Source organism: Heterodontus francisci, chromosome 25, assembly GCF_036365525.1.
Source record: "Heterodontus francisci isolate sHetFra1 chromosome 25, sHetFra1.hap1, whole genome shotgun sequence".
In the NCBI taxonomy this organism is placed as follows: Eukaryota; Metazoa; Chordata; class Chondrichthyes; order Heterodontiformes; family Heterodontidae; genus Heterodontus; species Heterodontus francisci.
In genome coordinates this window covers 29747278-29765448 of record NC_090395.1, presented here as the reverse complement: position 1 = coordinate 29765448, position 18171 = coordinate 29747278, and the positions used below count along the sequence as shown (strand labels likewise).

The window sequence follows — 18171 nt, the reverse complement described above, 5'->3', positions numbered from 1 at the left end:
GGCAGCAAATGCATGGGAACACCACCACCTGCAAGTTCCCTTCCAAGTCACACACCATCCTTACTTGAAACTATATCACCGTTCCTTCACTGTCGCTGGGTCAAAATCCTGGAACTTCCTTCCTAACAGCACTTTGGGTGTACCTACCTCACAAAGACTGCAGAGGTTCAAGAAGGCACTCACCATCAACTTCTCAAAGGCAATTAGGGATGGACAATAAATGTTGTCCTAGCCAGCGACACCCACATCCCATGAATGCAAAAAAAAGTACTAGGACCTTGAAACATTTCACAGGGGGTCGGTCATGCTGGGCCCCCACCTGCCAAGAATGAGGCATATTAATTAAATATGGACATTAAATTTCAAATTGCTGCTGGGAAGAGAAGACCTGTTACAAGGGCTGCCAGACATTTGGATACCAATAGGGACAAGAAACATTACTTCCCTTATCTACTTACGCGAAAATGGACTTTGATCACCAGATATTGTATGTAAGAGGAGACATTCCAGGGTCTGCTAGGACAAGAGAATCCACGAATACAGAAGTGGTTACACCAGTTGGTCATGTGACTAACCTGCTACCCAACTTGGGGAGTCTTTTTGAATTGTACACACAGTTTGAACTGAGACACTGTTCTTTCCTGGACTGAGCAGACCTCTTTATCCGTTCCCATCTCTTTCTCACAAGCCTCTGGACTCACTGTAGACACGTGAACCTCAAGAGAGAAAAGTCTCCTACATCGTACAAGGTTTAAGAGTAATACTGGGCCCTAACGAAAACAAGACCTACCTACAATCAAGGACTCTACAACGAGCTTGAAGAACAGTAACCAAACCATCTTCAGATATTGCCTCAAACCTTTCAACTTTATTTCTTCTGCTCTTTTCTGTCTCTACCTGCATGTGTGTTTATCATGTATGCATGACAGCATGGGCACGTTACGTATCCGCAGGCGTTAACCAAATTAGAGTTTAAGTTCAATAAAATTCAACCTTTCTTCCTTAAACCTAAGAAAATCTGTTTGGCTGGTTTCCTTGCCTTGCAATTGGAAAGCAGGTGAACAAGGATTCACCAAGGGGGAGATAAAACCACTGTTTTTAAAAATTAAACCCTGTTGTGGTAAGACCAGGTGAAGGCTGAGAGGGAACCCCTTGACCCTTTTCTCAACTGATCGTAACAGAAATTTGGGGGCTACCATCCTGGATTTGATCCACAAACAAAAGAAATTGTAAGTGGGAAGCTAAATTGTTCCCAATCAAAAAAGAACAAGATTTCTATACAGGTTTTCTGGTGGTTGTGCGTGCCAGAATACTAACATGTCTGTGACTGAAGCTAGTAGCTCCCCAAGACAAGGTGAAGTAACTTGGGATAAGTGAAAAGCACTGTCGATGAAGGAGTTGAGAAAAATGGCTGAGCAGACTGAGATTACTGTATGTGGCAAAGCTAGAAAGTCTGAACTCCTAAGGCTAGTGGCCAACCATTTTTCCCTTGAATATGAAGCAGAAATAGGGTCAAAATAGACCCAGACAGGGTATTGCTTGCAAAGATACAATTGGAACAAAGGAAACTTGAATTTGAGGGGAGAGAGAGAAAGACAAGAGAAAGAAAAGGGAGGGAGGGAGGGAGGGAGGGAGAAAAAGAGATAAAGAAAGAATATTCCAGAATGAATGTGAAGAAAGAGCGCTGAAGTGGCTTGAGTTAACTAGGGGGTGACAGAGTCACCCCAGTGAAAGCATGGCCAATATGGAGGAGCGTAATTCAGGGCTGGGTGCAGAATTGTGAAAACTATCTCAACTAATCCCAAAATTCAATGGGGGAGACGCGGAAACATTTTTGCGTCCTTTGAGAAACTGGTAAAGCAGTTAAAATGGCCAGCTGAGACTTGGCCTCTCTCATTACAAAGCAAGAAAACTGGAAAAGCCCATGAGGTTTATTCCCTGTTGTCAGATAAGAATTCATCAAATTATAGATAGACAAAAAGTGCTATCCTCGGGGCATATGAATTTGTACCCAAAGCCTAGCGCCAAAAGTTTAGAACCTTCAAGAAGCAAGCTGATCAAACTTATCTGGAGTTTGAAAGAAGCCAGCAGCTGGCTTTTGATCATTGACTGAGGGCTCTCAAAGTACAGCTCTGCTACGAGAATCTCAGAGAAGTAATTTTGTCACAGGAATTTAAAAACTCTCTCCCACTCTCCATAAAGACCCAAGTAGAGGAGCAGCTGGTTCAGAGAGCCCGGCAAGCAGCCATTCTGGGCGATGAGTTTGCTTTAAAATCAATAAGTCTGTTTTCCAGGGGAAAACCTTTCCTAGTCACCTCCACAAATCCAAAAAGAACAAAGGGTGGGAAGCTGACAGGAGCCCAGGCAGTCCTGGGAGAAGAAGGAAAGCAGGAGACACAGAGGCCCTCCTCTAGCAAAAAGGGAAGGTGCTGTGAGCAAGAGTGAGACCGAGAGACCTGTATGCCTCCATTGTAATAAGGCAGGTCATCTAAAAGCTAACTGCTGGAAACTAAAGGGAAAACCAGTAGGGTTAATCAGGACACACCTGCTCAGTGAAGACAGGAACCTGATGGAAAGCGGAGAACAAGCTGTGGCTTTAACTGCAGTAAGAGTGAGACCCAGGAAGCTTACTACTACAAGTGCAGGAAAATTGAATAGGATTCCTGAAGGTTTTGTGCCTGAAGGGAAAGTAACCCCATACCCCTCGAGTGGGGCAAGCAAGCCCACAGTAATTCTCTCCTCACAGATCTGAGAACAAGGAGTGGACATTAGTTAACCAGTTAGCGGTGCTGCAGAGGTACTGGAGACAAATATTAAGACGGGCCCACGAGACTACAGTGGCTGTATATGCCAGTATACGAAAGCCAAAGCCTGCATAAGACAGCAGTTTGACTGGTCAAAATTCCACAAAGATATGGTGGAGTACTGCAGGAGTTGCCACATGTGCCAGATTGAGGGGAAACTCCAACCGACAGTGAAACCTGCACCCCTAAGTCCTGTACCTCCTGTTAAGAGGACCCGCCAGCAGAGGGCTGGTAAACTGCAACTCCCGCCGAGAACAAAAGGGGACAGGCAGGCACAAGGCTGGCTGAAGGTTATAAAGGGATGGGGAAAAAGCCACCAAGAGGGCAGGTTAAAGGAAGTCTAGGAGGAATCCCGGATGAAAAACCCTACTGTCTGGTCAGCCAACCCCGAAAAATGTGATAAGTTAGAGTCCACATCCTCCGATGTAAATGCAGACACTAGAAGCACCCCACCAGAGTTGCTAACAGCTTTCACAGGAACCTGCAGAGACAAAGAGACACCTCTCGGAGGCAAAGAAACCATGAGGGTGATACCTCACCTAGTCGAGGTGCCACAGGGGAGTGCAGTAGAGTCTGCACAAATACCTGCAGGCAGGAGTGTCCCAGAGGACAAAGGGGAGATTAGCACAGAATCCTCCCCCACAATCAGAAAAAAAAGAGAACAACCCATCCCCTGAAGTCAAAAGCCTTTGCATGACTCAGCAAAGCACTGAGAGTTCAGGATAGACTCAACCACTACTGACTCTGCTGAGGAAAAAATTCCAACTTAGGGCTAATTAAATCTAACGCTCCCCCTTTGCAGACCTCAACAGGAACAAAGACCCTAGGCAGTCATGGAAATGGGCAAACTGAAGAAAAGCTTCCCCAAAGAACCACATGTTTATTGGGATGCCAAAAAAGGAGTAGTTAACGCAGCACTGCCAAGAGAAAACAGACTGTAATAAAGTTTTAGGATTTATGAATGAGAGTGCGAGAAGCATGCCTTTTTTCTGTATCTTATATTTTCTCTCTCTACTCTTCTTAATGAAATGCGCTTTTTTGCAAATCGCATCTCATTCCACGGGGTGTGGTGTCGTCATGCTGGGCCTCACCTGACAAGAATGAAGCATATTAATTTCAAATTGTTGTTGGGAAGAGAAGGCCTGTTACAAGGGCTGCCAGACACTTGGCTGGAGGACATCTGCATGCCAATAGGGACAAGAGAAGTTACTTCCCTTATCCACTTATCCTAAAATGGACTTTGGTCACCAGGTATTGTAAGAGGAGACATTCCAGGGTCTGCTAGGACAAGAGAATCCACAAATGTGACTAGCTTGCTGCCCAACTTGGGGAGTTTTTGAATTGTACAGACAGTTTGAACTGAGAGACTGTTCTTTCCTGGACTGAGAAGACCTCTTTGTCCATTCCCATCTCTTTCTCACAATCCTCTGGACCCATTGAAGACATGTGAACCTCAAGAGAGAAAAGTCTCCTACATCGAATAGGATTAGAATAGTTAGGTCCTTGATGGTCAGCACGGACACGATGGGCCGAATGGCCTGTTTCTGTGCTGTATAACTCTGACTCTATGACATCGAACAAGGTTTAAGAATAATACTGGGCCCAACGAAAGCAAGACCGACCTACAATCAAGGACTGTATAACGAGCTCCAAAAACAGTAACCTAAACCAGCTTCAGATATTGCCTCAAATTTTTCAATTTAATTTCTTCTGCTCTTTTCTGTCTCTATCTGCATGCGCGTTTATCACGTATGCATGCTCATGTGGGCGCCTCGCGCATCCGTAGGCGTTAACCAAACTAGAGTTTAAGTTTAATAAAATTTCAACCTTTCTTCTTTAAACCTAAGAAAACCTCTTTGGCTGGTTTCCTTGCCTTACAATTGGAAAGGAGTGAACAAGGATTCACCAAAGGGGGAGCTAAAAACACTGTTTAAAAAATTAAACCCGGTTACAGTAAGACCAGGTGAAGGCTGAGGGGGAACCCCTAGACCTGTTTCTCACCTGGTCATAACATGGTCAATCAAGCAAAACACTGAATTCTTCTTCCTGAACTGCAAATGAAGTACTTGTGAAGAAATAAGCAATATTGTGCAAAATATTCAGCAAAAATTGAAAGTATTCTTTGCACAAAATATGTAAACACAAGTTTTCTGGGTTTAATCTACTCATGCTTGATAGAAGACAACGTGAACCCCAAGACAAAATGCGCTTTAAGGGTCATATTTCTGATGCAGCATGCTTTGAGGCCTTTCAGCTAAACATGATTGGTTATAAAATTATTCTGCCTATGTAAATACACAGGCATAAGGATGGCCATCCAGGGAATTAATGAGAACTTCATTGTTTTGGTTGGTGCAATTTCTTTCTCTCGTCACTCCACTGGTCACAACATATATTTAAATGTTTTACAGTTACCAATACAGCCAATTATATACTTTATATTCGTTACAGAATAACAATCCATCAACAGGTTTCTTTAATAACAAAATTGATTATAAAACAAAACTTATTCAATAAAAATGCAAAGCTTATTAACAGTTTGAAATATGAATATATATTTACCCTTCTAAAAAATCTAACATACCAGTTGAAGAAAAAAAATAAAAAATGAAAAAGCTGGCTCTGCAGAGATTTGTTTTTAAAAAAATACTCCGGCCAAGTTGTTAATTCTTGAAAAAAGATCTAATATGGAATGTCCCAGATGACTTTCGGTCTGGCGACCTGGTACACGCAGATGAGCATCACTAGACACATGCGGTTGTCACTGGAGTCTTTTCAGAAGCAGCTCGTTCAGGGGATGTCGAGAGGAAGTCTTCCAGAAGCTTCTCAGGAGAAATGCTGCAGCTGTCACATTGGTTTCTCAGAGATGGAACAGAATGGGTTGGTTGCTTCTCTCTCTCTGCAGTCTGCAATCCCAACCAACTCCAAACAATACCCAAAACTCTTGGCAGCCATAAATCCAGACATGTGACTTCCCCAAGTCCAAATAGTTCCATAGTCCATAAGGCTCTGGCTATTTACTGAGCTCAATATGCAACTTCCAGTAAGTTTTTTTTTTTTAAAAACAAAGCCCTTCCAGTGACCTTTTTTAAAAAAGGCAAGTCCAGGCAATTCTTCAGGTACTTTCCACAGTCTTTTAAACACAAGTCCTCAAAAATATTAATAATGGAAGCACCTTCATGATACAACACAGAGTGTTTGTCACATTACGTTCACATCCGATCCAATTTCAACTATAATTAGGCAGCCTTTTTCTCAATCTCAGTCGAATTTTTGGACGTAATAAAACATTAGCATGTCAAAATACCTTGCGACAGTAAACTAGAGAAAACACACTCATTTTTGGTGATGGTGTACCTTCGCTGATTCACTTATTCAAGACTCACATTTTCATCTGTGTTGTGATACTGCTTGTCTGACATCCAGCCTTGGATAAGCTGAAATTTGCTCCAATTAACTGCTTGTGATATGGTTGCCTCAGTCTGTGTGTGGATGACTTGTTTCGGTAAGACAAAAGCCAGAGATGAAAAGTTCATTCTCTGTGCACCTCTGCCAAAGTAGGTGCTGAAGAGTACAGTTATAACAGCCAACAGTAGCAGGACTTCAATTTTGATTGAACATGTTTCCTCGATGAATATATATTATGCTCTTGAAGCACAAGCACCAGATATACACAGTAAATTTCTTCAACTTCTAAGCAATGAGATGGAGGATACTCATTGAAAACTATTGGTTTATCAATATTTAATTTGACTAGCAGTTTAAACAGCACAATATTTTTAAACCTTTTAAAATATGGAAATTTTCAGCTGGATTGTGCTATGTACTTAAGTGCTGACAGCATATGATGTGGTGCAGTATCATACATAGCTGAATGAGTTGTCATTTTTCAGAACAGTGACTGCATAGAAAAGCTAAAAGCTCAAAACTCTAGTGATTTTTCTTTTGTTGTAAACTACTCAAAAGAGATCTGCACTAAATTCACAAAATTCTAATTGTCATTCAGGAAGAATAAATACAACTCAATTAGTTCCTCTGCAAAAACGCAAGACCCAGAGGTCGTATCACTCACAAGGTATAAATTTTATATTTTGATATTGTGACTTATCGACACCACTCCATCTTTTGTCAATTCATGGTTCTTTTAAGCTTACCATTTATATTTTTGACAACTGGAAAATATCACAACATTGGATCAAAGCACATTATTTAAATACCCTGCAGGTGACACAAAGTGCACACAACTTGGCATTCAAATACCAGATCCTGGCGAATGAGACAGCTTTGTGCCCGAGCAGGTATTAGTTTTAGATAATTATTGAAGTCATTTTACCAGCAGCAATTTCTCGAGTTACAAAGATTAGTCTCCCTACCACTTTAGTATGGGCACTTTAAGTTGATGCAATAGAATTTAGTACTTGCATTGCGTTTATCCCATTACTGGACCCCAAGTGCTAAACACTTCAACAAAGGCTGTAAGCATAGGATGTCTTGAAAGCTAATAGTGCTTCATATCCATCTTACCGCTTGGGTAAAAATTAGTACCTGGCTCTAAAGCTCCAGTATAAATTGACAATTAACTTAAAAGAACATATTATTTGAAAATGCTTTAGTTATGTACTGAAGGATAATGTAGCTTTCTCCATTCATTGAAAAAATGTATACAATTGAGGCGATATGCACATTTTTTGATTTATCGAAGCATTTTCTTTCCAATCTACACCTCATTCCTTCCCCTTGCTCATCCCCAAATGCCAGGTCTTGTTCCTCTTATATGGGGTTCTAAAATCAGCTATGTTGAAACTCAGGTGTGAACCTAAACAATCATTGCATAATTCTACCATGCTATTGTTTTAGCTCCTACTTGTTGAAATTGGACTGCAATCCAAATCCCACAAGACAAATTCTTACTCTGCCAATTTCCACCCATGTTCAAGACCTGTAACTCTTTCCTCCTATTTTCATCTTTGTAGATATTTCTGTACTTCCACAACTATTTACTAACTTACTACTGAAATGTAACCACTCCTGCTGTCCATCTCTTGTACTTCCCACATTATATAAAGGACGTATGCTTAGTTTACTGTATAGAAAATGCTAATTAATGGGCAATGGCAAGAAATATTGAGAGGCACCAGTTCCTTACAGGTACATATAAACACTGCTGCATCAAGCACAAATTTGCATCATTTTTGTTGTTAGTTGGAGGAGAACCTCAGTCCACATGTGCATGTCAACATGGTCTTCTAATCACGAGTCTGTACAGACCTCCCAACTATTCTGCAGATCTTCGCAGCCAAGAGTTCAATTTATCAAACGTTTTGCTGCTCTGGTACTATGAATTATTTACCATGCAATATGAATAGAACAGATTCTATAGCACTGACTGCTTTGGCTACATTATTTTAGTATTTCAAGCATTTCTGTCACACAGGTGCAATATAAATCTTAATTCAGACTTAGTACCAGTACCATAAAAAATCTCTGAAGTAGCTATCCCATCACCTCACACCATCCATGACGAAATGAAGAAATTAGGCTGCTTCTGAATGTATGTGGCAACTGAGCAATTTTTAGGAAAAGCCCATGGAAGAGAAGAGTACTTTGTTCCATCCTGACAGAAACAAATATAAATCTTGGACTCCATGTCAATACCAAAAATAGTACTTTTTTTTTCTCCCTCCAGTCTCAAATCCATGCTCCAATTACATGGGGGCACGACAGGGGAGGAGGGTATATTCCTTGAGAATCCCAAGTTCAACTGCAGATTCATTGAGATGGCTCAGTTACATGATAAAGAATAACAAACTCCACAGTAGTCTATTAGATAGTGCTGGAATACACAGGTTCTGTTCTTTGAGTTAATATCTTAACATTTATACACAAGAACAGAGTCAAAGTCATAATGACACAGAAGGAGGCCATTCAGTCCATGCTGGCTCTCTGTAGAGCAATCCAGTCACTCCCATTCCCCCAGTCTAGCCTTGTGTTTATTTCCCTCAAATGATTTACTTTTGAAATCATTGATTGTCTCCACTTCAATCGCCCTCATAGGCAGCAAGTTCCAGGTCATTACCACTCACTACATAAGAAAATTCTTCCTCCCATCCCACCTGCTTCTCTTGCCCAAATCCTTAAACCTGTGTCGCCTAGTCCCTGTACCATCAGCTAATTGGAACAGCTTTTCTCTGTCTACCTTCTCTAAGCATGTCAAAATTTTGTACACCTTTACCAGATCTCCCCTCAACCTCCTTTGTTCCAAGGAGAACAACCCGAGCTTCTTCAACTTAACTTGAGAGCGCAACTCCCTCTGGAACCGCTCTGGTAAATCTCCTCTGCATTCTCTCAAGGACCCCCACATCCTTCTAAAGTGTGGTGCCCAGAACTGGACGCAATATTGAGCGGTGGCCTAACCAGAGCTTTATAAAGGTTCAGCTTAACTTCCATGCTTTTGTACTAATACATCTATTTATGAAGCCCTAGATTCCATATGCTTTGCTAATTGCTCTCTCAATGTGTCCTGCCACCTTCAAAGATCAGTGCACATCAACCTCCAGGTCCCTCTGTCCCTACACACTCTTTAGAACTGTGCCATTAAGTCTATATTGTCTCTCTCTATCCCTTCTGCCAAAATGCATTACCTCACACTTCTCTATTTAAATTCCATCAGCCACTAGTCTGCCCATTCTGATACGTCATGTTGCAGTCGATTGGCATCAACCTCATTGGTTGCTACACCGTCAAGCAAATTTTGAAATTTTACTCAGTATTCCAAGATCCATTAATACATAGCCAAAAAAAAAAAAGTGGTCCTAGTACTGGCCCTTGGAGAACACCACTGTCCACCATCCTCCAGTCTGAAAAACAACCACTTACTACAAACAGTTTTCTGTCCTTAAGCCAATTTTTATCCAAGCTGACAGTGACCCTCGCTCTCCCCATTCCATGAGCCTCAGTTTTGTTAACCAGCCTTTTATGTAGTACTTTGTCAAATGTTTTCTTCAAATTCATAAACATCCACTGCATTCCCTTCATCAAAAAACTCAATTAGATTAGTCAAACACTATATACCTTTTACAAATTTGTGATGACTCTCCTTAATTAACTCAAGCCTCTCCAAGTGCCTGTTGATGTTTTTTCCCTGATTGTTTCTGAAACCTAGAACCTTGCCCAATACTGAAAACTGAAGTTTATTTCTTATAGATATTTAATCATTTTTAATTCAGCAGCATGCACTTCTTTCCCATTAGGGATGCAAAAAGATTCGAACTATCGACAAAGTTCTAGGGGAAGTCAAATTAACAGTTTTGTGTTTCCAGAATACCTCCATCCCATGCACATCAGCAATGCCTTTACTGTACCATTCATCAGCAAGTGGGAAACCAGCTCACCTAGAGTAGTGCAGGTCACTTTTACACAAAATGTGACTGATAGGATCATAAAATTAATCAATATCTAAATGGTAGAGAAACTAGTTTCTCAATACAAGAACCTACATCATTAACTAATTATGCCTCCAATAACCAACAGGAACACCAAATAGAGTACTGGTTATTACTGGTACATCCAAATAACATCTGGAAAATGCCATTAAGCATTTTATAAAAACATTTTACAATTCGTGAAATCCACCCATCAGAAACGCTTCTTGCAATTTTTTTTTTACTTGAAGTTAAGCCTACCTGTGTTCCTTGTGTTCCAATAACTGGCAGTCCCGACACGTCAGTTTATCACATGTCTCACAAAAGAGTTTCAACTGTTCTTGTTTATGGATAGGACAAAACACAGGCCGTTGGCTGGGTGCTCCTACTGCCTCTATAATTCAAGAAAGATTATATTTAGAAACGATTACCAGCTTTCAAAGTGAATGCAAACCAAGTATTGAAGGCCATTTGCATGCAAACACATCTTCCAAGGTTGAATTTGTTCACATTAACACAAGTTTAGTTGCATGCAACTTTTATCTACCCTACTTGGACAAAAAAATCAGCACGAAAAGCAGAGAGAATTTCAATCACGTGATCAGCAACCAGTGAAGCAATTTTGAGCCTTTATTTCAAGATCCAAACCAGTTGTCACATGTTCATGTGCAGGTGGCACTGGCTGGAGGTTGCACAAAGTGCCTGGTATACAACAGTTCACTATTTCAAGATTTTGTTTTTCTCCCCTCCCCTTCCTCCCGACCATGACAATTACCTTAATAAAAGCAGAATACTGCGGATACTGGAAATCTGAAATAACAGAAAGCGCTGGAAAAACTCAGGAGGTCTGAAGGGTCACTAACCTGAAACATTAACTCTGCTTCTCTCTCCACAGATCCTACCAGACCTCCTGAGTTTTTCCAGCACTTCCTGTTTTTATGACAATTACCTTTACTTCCTTGGGCATTGAAGGGCTGGGAGAAATCAGCATCTTCAACAATGATCAATCCATCTCGATGTGTTATCTCAGTGTTACGACCAGGTGAGAAAAAGGTCTAGGGGTCCCTTTCAGCCTTCACCTGGTCTTACTGTAACAGGGTTTAGTTTTAAACACACCATGTTTTCAGCTCCCCCTTGGTGAATCCTTGTTCACCACTTTCCAATTATAAGGTAAAGAAGCCAGCACAAACAGGTTTGAAGAAAAGTTGAAATTTATTAAACTTAAACTCTAATTCAGTTAACGGCTACAGATACATGCCACAGCCCATGCTAGCATGCATACGTGACACACACATGCAAATAGAGACAGAAAAGAGAAGAAAAATGAAGTGGAAAGGTTTGAAGCAATATCTGAAGAGTTGTTGCTACAGTTCTTCGAGCTCACTGTAGAGTCCTTGATTACAAAGAACAAAGAACAGTACAGCACAGGAACAGGCCATTCGGCCCTCCAAGCCTGCGCCGATCTTGATGCCTGCCTAAACTAAAACCTTCTGCACTTCCGGCGACCATATCCCTCTATTCCCATCCTGTTCATATATTTGTCAAGATGCCTCTTAAACGTCATCATCGTACCTGCTTCCACCACCTCCCCCGGCAGCAAGTTCCAGGCACTCACCACCCTCTGTGTAAAGAACTTGCCTCGCACATCCCCTCTAAACATTGCCCCTCTCACCTTAAACCTATGTCCCCTAGTAACTGACTCTTTCACCCTGGGAAAAAGCTTCTGACTATCCACTCTGTCCATGCCGATCATAACTTTGTAAACCTCTATCATGTCACCCCTCCACCTCAGTCGTTCCAGTGAAAACAATCCGAGTTTATCCAACCTCTCCTCATAGCTAATGCCCTCCAGACCAGGCAACATCCTGAAAAACCTCTTCTGTACCCTCTCCAAAGCCTCCACGTCCTTCTGGTAGTGTGGCGACCAGAATTGCACGCAATATTCTAAGTGTGGCCTAATTAAAGTTCTGTACAGCTGCAGCATGACTTGCCAATTTTTATACTCTATGCTCCGACCGATGAAGGCAAGCATGCCGCATGCCTTCTGGACTACCTTATCCACCTGCGTTGCCACTTTCAGTGACCTGTGGACCTGAACGCCCAGATCTCTCTGCCTGTCAATACTCCCAAGGGTTCTGCCATTTACTGTATACTTCCCACCTGCATTAGATCTTCCAAAATGCATTACCTTACATTTGTCCGGATTAAACTCCATCTGCCATTTCTCCACCCAAGTCTCCAACCGATCTATATCCTACTGTATCCTCTGACAATCCTCATCACGCTCCGCAACTCCACCAACCTTTGTGTCGTCCGCAAACTTACTAATCAGACCAGCTACATTTTCCTCCAAATCATTTATATGTACTACAAAGAGCAAATGTCCCAGCACCGATCCCTGCGGACCACTACTAGTCACAGCCCCCCATTCAGAAAAGCACCCTTCCACTGCTACCCTCTGTCTTCTATGACAGAGCCTGTTGTGTATCCATCTTGCCAGCTCACATCTGATCCCATGTGACTTCACCTTTTGTACCAGTCTGCCATGAGGGACCTTGTCAAAGGCTTTACTGAAGTTCAAGTAGACAACATCCACTGCCCTTCCTTCATCAATCATCTTCGTCACTTCCTCAAAAAACTCAATCAAATTCGTGAGACACGACCGCCCCTTCACAAAACCATGCTGCCTCTCGCTAATAGGTTTGTTGGTTTCCAATGGGAGTAAATCCTGTCCTGAAGAATTCTCTCTAATAATTTCCCTACCACTGATGTAAGGCTCACCGGCCTATAATTTCCTGGATTATCCTTGCTACCCTTCTTAAGCAAAGAAACATTGGCTATTCTCCAGTTCTCTGGGACCTCACGTGTAGCCAATGAGGATGCAAAGATTTCTGTCAAGGCCCCAGCAATTTCTTCCCTTGCCTCCCTTAGTATTCTGGGGTAGTTCCCATCAGGCCCTGGGGACCTATCTACCTTAATGCTTTGCAAGACACCCAACACCCCCTCCTTTTTGATAACGACATGACCCAGACTATCTACACTCCCTTCCCTAGGCTCATCATCCACCAAGTCCTTCTCTTTGGTGAATACTGATGCAAAGTACTCATTTAGTACCTCGCCCATTTCATCTGGCTCCACACAGATTCCCTTCTCTGTCCTTGAGCGGACCAACCCTTTGCCTAGTTACCCTCTTGCTCTTTATATACATATAAAAAGCCTTGGGATTTTCCTTAATCCTGTTTGCCAATGACTTTTCATGACCCCTTTTAGCCCTCCTGACTCCTTGCTTAAGTTCCTTCCTACTGTCTTTATATTCCTCAAGGGCTTTGTCTGTTCCCAGCCTTCCAGTCCTTACGAATGCTTCCTTTTTCTTTTTGACTAGGCTCACAATATCCCACGTTATCCAAGGTTCCTGAAACTTGCCAAACTTATCCTTCTTCCTCACAGGAACATGCCTGTCCTGGATTCTAATCAACTGACATTTGACAGACTCCCACATGTCAGATGTTGATTTACCCTCAAACAGCCGCCCCCAATCTAAATTCTTCAGTTCCTGCCTAATATTGTTATAATTAGCCTTCCTCCAATTTAGCATCTTCACCCGAGGACTACTCTTATCCTTATCCACAAGTACCTTAAAATTTATGGAATTATGGTCACTGTTCCCGAAATGCTCCCCTACTGGAACTTCGACCACCTGGCCGGGCTCATTGCCCAATACCAGGTCCAGTACGGCCCCATCCCTAGTTGGACTATCTACATACTGTTTCAAGAAGCCCTCCTGGATGCTCCTTACAAATTCTGCCCCATCTAAGCCCCGAGCACTAAGTGAGTCCCAGTCACTATAAGGGAAGTTAAAATCACCCACCACTACAACCCTGTTACCTTTACATCTTTCCAAAATCTGTCTACATATCTGCTCCTCTACCTCCCGCTGGCTGTTGGGAGGCCTGTAGAAAACCCCCAACAGCGTGACCGCACCCTTCCTATTTCTGAGCTCCACCCATATTGCCTCGCTGCACGACCCCTCCGAGGTGTCCTCCCGCAGTACAGCTGTGATATTCTCCTTAACAAGTAATGCAACTCCCCCACCCCTTTTACATCTCCCTCTATCCTGCCTGAAGCTTCTAAATCCAGGAACATTTAGCTGCCAATCCTGTCCTTCCCTCAACCAAGTCTCTGTAATAGCAACATCATAGTTCCAAGTACTAATCCAAGCTCTAAGTTCATCTGCTTTACCTGTTATACTTCTCGCATTGAAACAAATGCACTTCAGATCACCAGTACCGCTGTGCTCCGCAACATCTCCCTGCCTGCTCTTCCTCTTAGTCTTACTGGCCTTACTTACTAGTTCCCCCTCACTTATTTCACTTGCTGTCCTACTGCTCTGGTTCCCACCCCCCCTGCCACACTAGTTTAAACCCTCCCGAGTGACTGTAGGTAGATCTTGCGTTTCGTTGGGGCCCAGTATTCTTCTTAAACCTTATTCACTGTAGGAGACTTCTCTCTTGGGGTTCATGTGTCTTCAATGGATTCAGAGACTTGAGAAAGAGATGGGAGCAGACAGGAGAGGCTGTGGCGAGCCAGCCAGGAAAGATCTTTTCAATCCAGCAGCAAACAGCTTTCTGCCCAAACTGTTTGTACAAAATCAAAAAACTCAGGATGCCCAGCAAGTTAGTGGTATGACCAGCTGGTTTGACCATGTCTGTTTGTGTATTCGGCCATCTTAGCAGTCAACCTGGAATGCGAGCTCCCCATCTTCAACGTCTGATGATCAAAAGTCCATTGTGGGTTGAATGTCAGGGAATGGCTGCTTTGTCCTTCCAAACACTGTCTGTTAATATGCAAATGTCTTTGCCAGCCATGGTTGATCTGTTCAACAAGTCCTCCCCTCACTCCAGTAACAGTTTAAAATCAATGTTCATGACAAAACTAATGTACCTCATTCTTGGCAGGTGGAGGCCTAGCATGACATCAGCTTTTCCACAATGCAGGGTCGCACGTAGCAACTTCCTATCTCACTAAGTCTAATGCTTACTTAAAATTTTTGAAAGAAAGACCTTTATAGAGAGCATAATTTTACTGTGTCAATATATCTATAAGCCACCCTGGCTTTAATTCATAATTCTATCTTTTATATGGAATTTTAAGTGAGGCCAGTGCCCTGTGATTTTAGAAGTGGGTTCAGGCAGCATCCTCCTGAGAAAATGTATTTGTATCTTGAAGCATGCTGCCATCTCATCCATTTCAATGCAGCATCAGCCCTTTGGAGTACAACTACTCAAGCAATGTGTATCTTTTCAAAGAACAAATTAAAATCTCAATTTTTTTTCGTACAAATCCAATTCTCTGATCTGACAATAAAAGGAGATGGGTCAGCTGTCACATTAATTTGACAAAACAACCAGCCAATTGGTTTTGATCAGAAATGCCATGCAGTTTTCATACAATGCATCCAGAATTAACCTTGATCATACAAAGGAAATGCAAATTATGCAACAGGGAACCACATGCAGTGTTGCTGAAATTAATTATTCAAATATTGCAGGGATAATCTGTACCTAAACCTCAAGTGTCTCTGCCTCTACTCCTGTAAAAAGTTTTACCATTTGGCGTACATGTTCTTTTCTTATTCTTACTCCCAAAATGTGCTGCCTCATACATTAGATGAAACACAGAAAAGTGCATTAGCCTAATCTAATCTCAAGGTGACTTTCAACAGTATGCACCCCTCAAGTCACTTTGTCTTCATTTAAACACACTCCCAATTTCAGTGCAGTCAGCAAATTAACAATGTGTTCCTTTAGAAACTTAAAGGGAAAGAAAAGAGAGACTTATAGACAGCAAATCATGCCTGACACACCTATGTGGCATCTTATCAGGCATCTTTGAAAATCTAATGGCATAACTACTTTTCCTATGTTACTACGAATTATTTCCTGAAAGAACAATTGAATGTGTCACACATGACTAGCCTTTTATAAATCTGGGCTGGCTGTCCTTAATTCTTTCTTTTGGGCCTCCTTATCTCGAGAGACAATGGATACGCGCCTGGAGGTGGTCAGTGGTTTGTGAAGCAGCGCCTGGAGTGGCTATAAAGGCCAATTCTGGAGTGACAGGCTCTTCCACAGGTGCTGCAGAGAAATTTGTTTGTTGGGGCTGTTGCACAGTTGGCTCTCCCCTTGCGCCTCTGTCTTTTTTCCTGCCAACTACTAAGTCTCTTCGACTCGCCACAATTTAGCCCTGTCTTTATGGCTGCCCGCCAGCTCTGGCGAATGCTGGCAACTGACTCCCACGACTTGTGATCAATGTCACACGATTTCATGTCGCGTTTGCAGACGTCTTTATAACGGAGACATGGACGGCCGGTGGGTCTGATACCAGTGGCGAGCTCACTGTACAATGTGTCTTTGGGGATCCTGCCATCTTCCATGCGGCTCACATGGCCAAGCCATCTCAAGCGCCGCTGACTCAGTAGTGTGTATAAGCTGGGGATGTTGGCCGCTTCAAGGACTTCTGTGTTGGAGATATAGTCCTGCCACCTGATGCCAAGTATTCTCCGAAGGCAGCGAAGATGGAATGAATTGAGACGTCGCTCTTGGCTGGCATACGTTGTCCAGGCCTCGCTGCCGTAGAGCAAGGTACTGAGGACACAGGCCTGATACACTCGGACTTTTGTGTTCCGTGTCAGTGCGCCATTTTCCCACACTCTCTTGGCCAGTCTGGACATAGCAGTGGAAGCCTTACCCATGCGCTTGTTGATTTCTGCATCTAGAGACAGGTTACTGGTGATAGTTGAGCCTAGGTAGGTGAACTCTTGAACCACTTCCAGAGCGTGGTCGCCAATATTGATGGATGGAGCATTTCTGACATCCTGCCCCATGATGTTCGTTTTCTTGAGGCTGATGGTTAGGCCAAATTCATTGCAGGCAGACGCAAACCTGTCGATGAGACTCTGCAGGCATTCTTCAGTGTGAGATGTTAAAGCAGCATCGTCAGCAAAGAGGAGTTCTCTGATGAGGACTTTCCGTACTTTGGACTTCGCTCTTAGACGGGCAAGGTTGAACAACCTGCCCCCTGATCTTGTGTGGAGGAAAATTCCTTCTTCAGAGGATTTGAACGCATGTGAAAGCAGCAGGGAGAAGAAAATCCCAAAAAGTGTGGGTGCGAGAACACAGCCCTGTTTCACACCACTCAGGATAGGAAAGGGCTCTGATGAGGAGCCACCATGTTGAATTGTGCCTTTCATATTGTCATGGAATGAGGTGATGATACTTAGTAGCTTTGGTGGACATCCGATCTTTTCTAGTAGTCTGAAGAGACCACGTCTGCTGACGAGGTCAAAGGCTTTGGTGAGATCAATGAAAGCAATGTAGAGGGGCATCTGTTGTTCACGGCATTTCTCCTGTATCTGACGAAGGGAGAACAGCATGTCAATAGTCGATCTCTCTGCACGAAAGCCACACTGTGCCTCAGGGTAGACGCGCTCGGCCAGCTTCTGGAGCCTGTTCAGAGCGACTCGAGCAAAGACTTTCCCCACTATGCTGAGCAGGGAGATTCCACGGTAGTTGTTGCAGTCACCGCGGTCACCTTTGTTTTTATAGAGGGTGATGATGTTGGCATCGCGCATGTCCTGGGGTACTGCTCCCTCGTCCCAGCACAGGCATAGCAGTTCATGTAGTGCTGAGAGTATAGCAGGCTTGGCACTCTTGATTATTTCAGGGGTAATGCTGTCCTTCCCAGGGGCTTTTCCGCTGGCTAGGGAATCAATGGCATCACTGAGTTCCGATTTGGTTGGCTGTATGTCCAGCTCATCCATGACTGGTAGAGGCTGGGCTGCATTGAGGGCAGTCTCAGTGACAGCATTCTCCCTGGAGTACAGTTCTAGGTAGTGCTCAACCCAGCGGTCCATCTGTTTGCGTTGGTCAGTGATTATGTCCCCCGAT

General features: G+C 43.0%; 1 protein-coding gene across 3 annotated transcripts in view; it reads right to left on the bottom strand.

The window, feature by feature from the left end:
• trim33 (tripartite motif containing 33) overlaps positions 1 to 18171 on the bottom strand; it is a 248971-nt gene that overhangs the window by 130018 nt on the left and 100782 nt on the right. For all 3 annotated transcript variants that reach the window (XM_068057034.1, XM_068057036.1, XM_068057035.1), the window contains one exon: positions 10487 to 10619. In XM_068057034.1, the coding sequence (XP_067913135.1) occupies positions 10487 to 10619 (133 nt within the window). The remainder of the gene's footprint in view (positions 1 to 10486; positions 10620 to 18171) is intronic.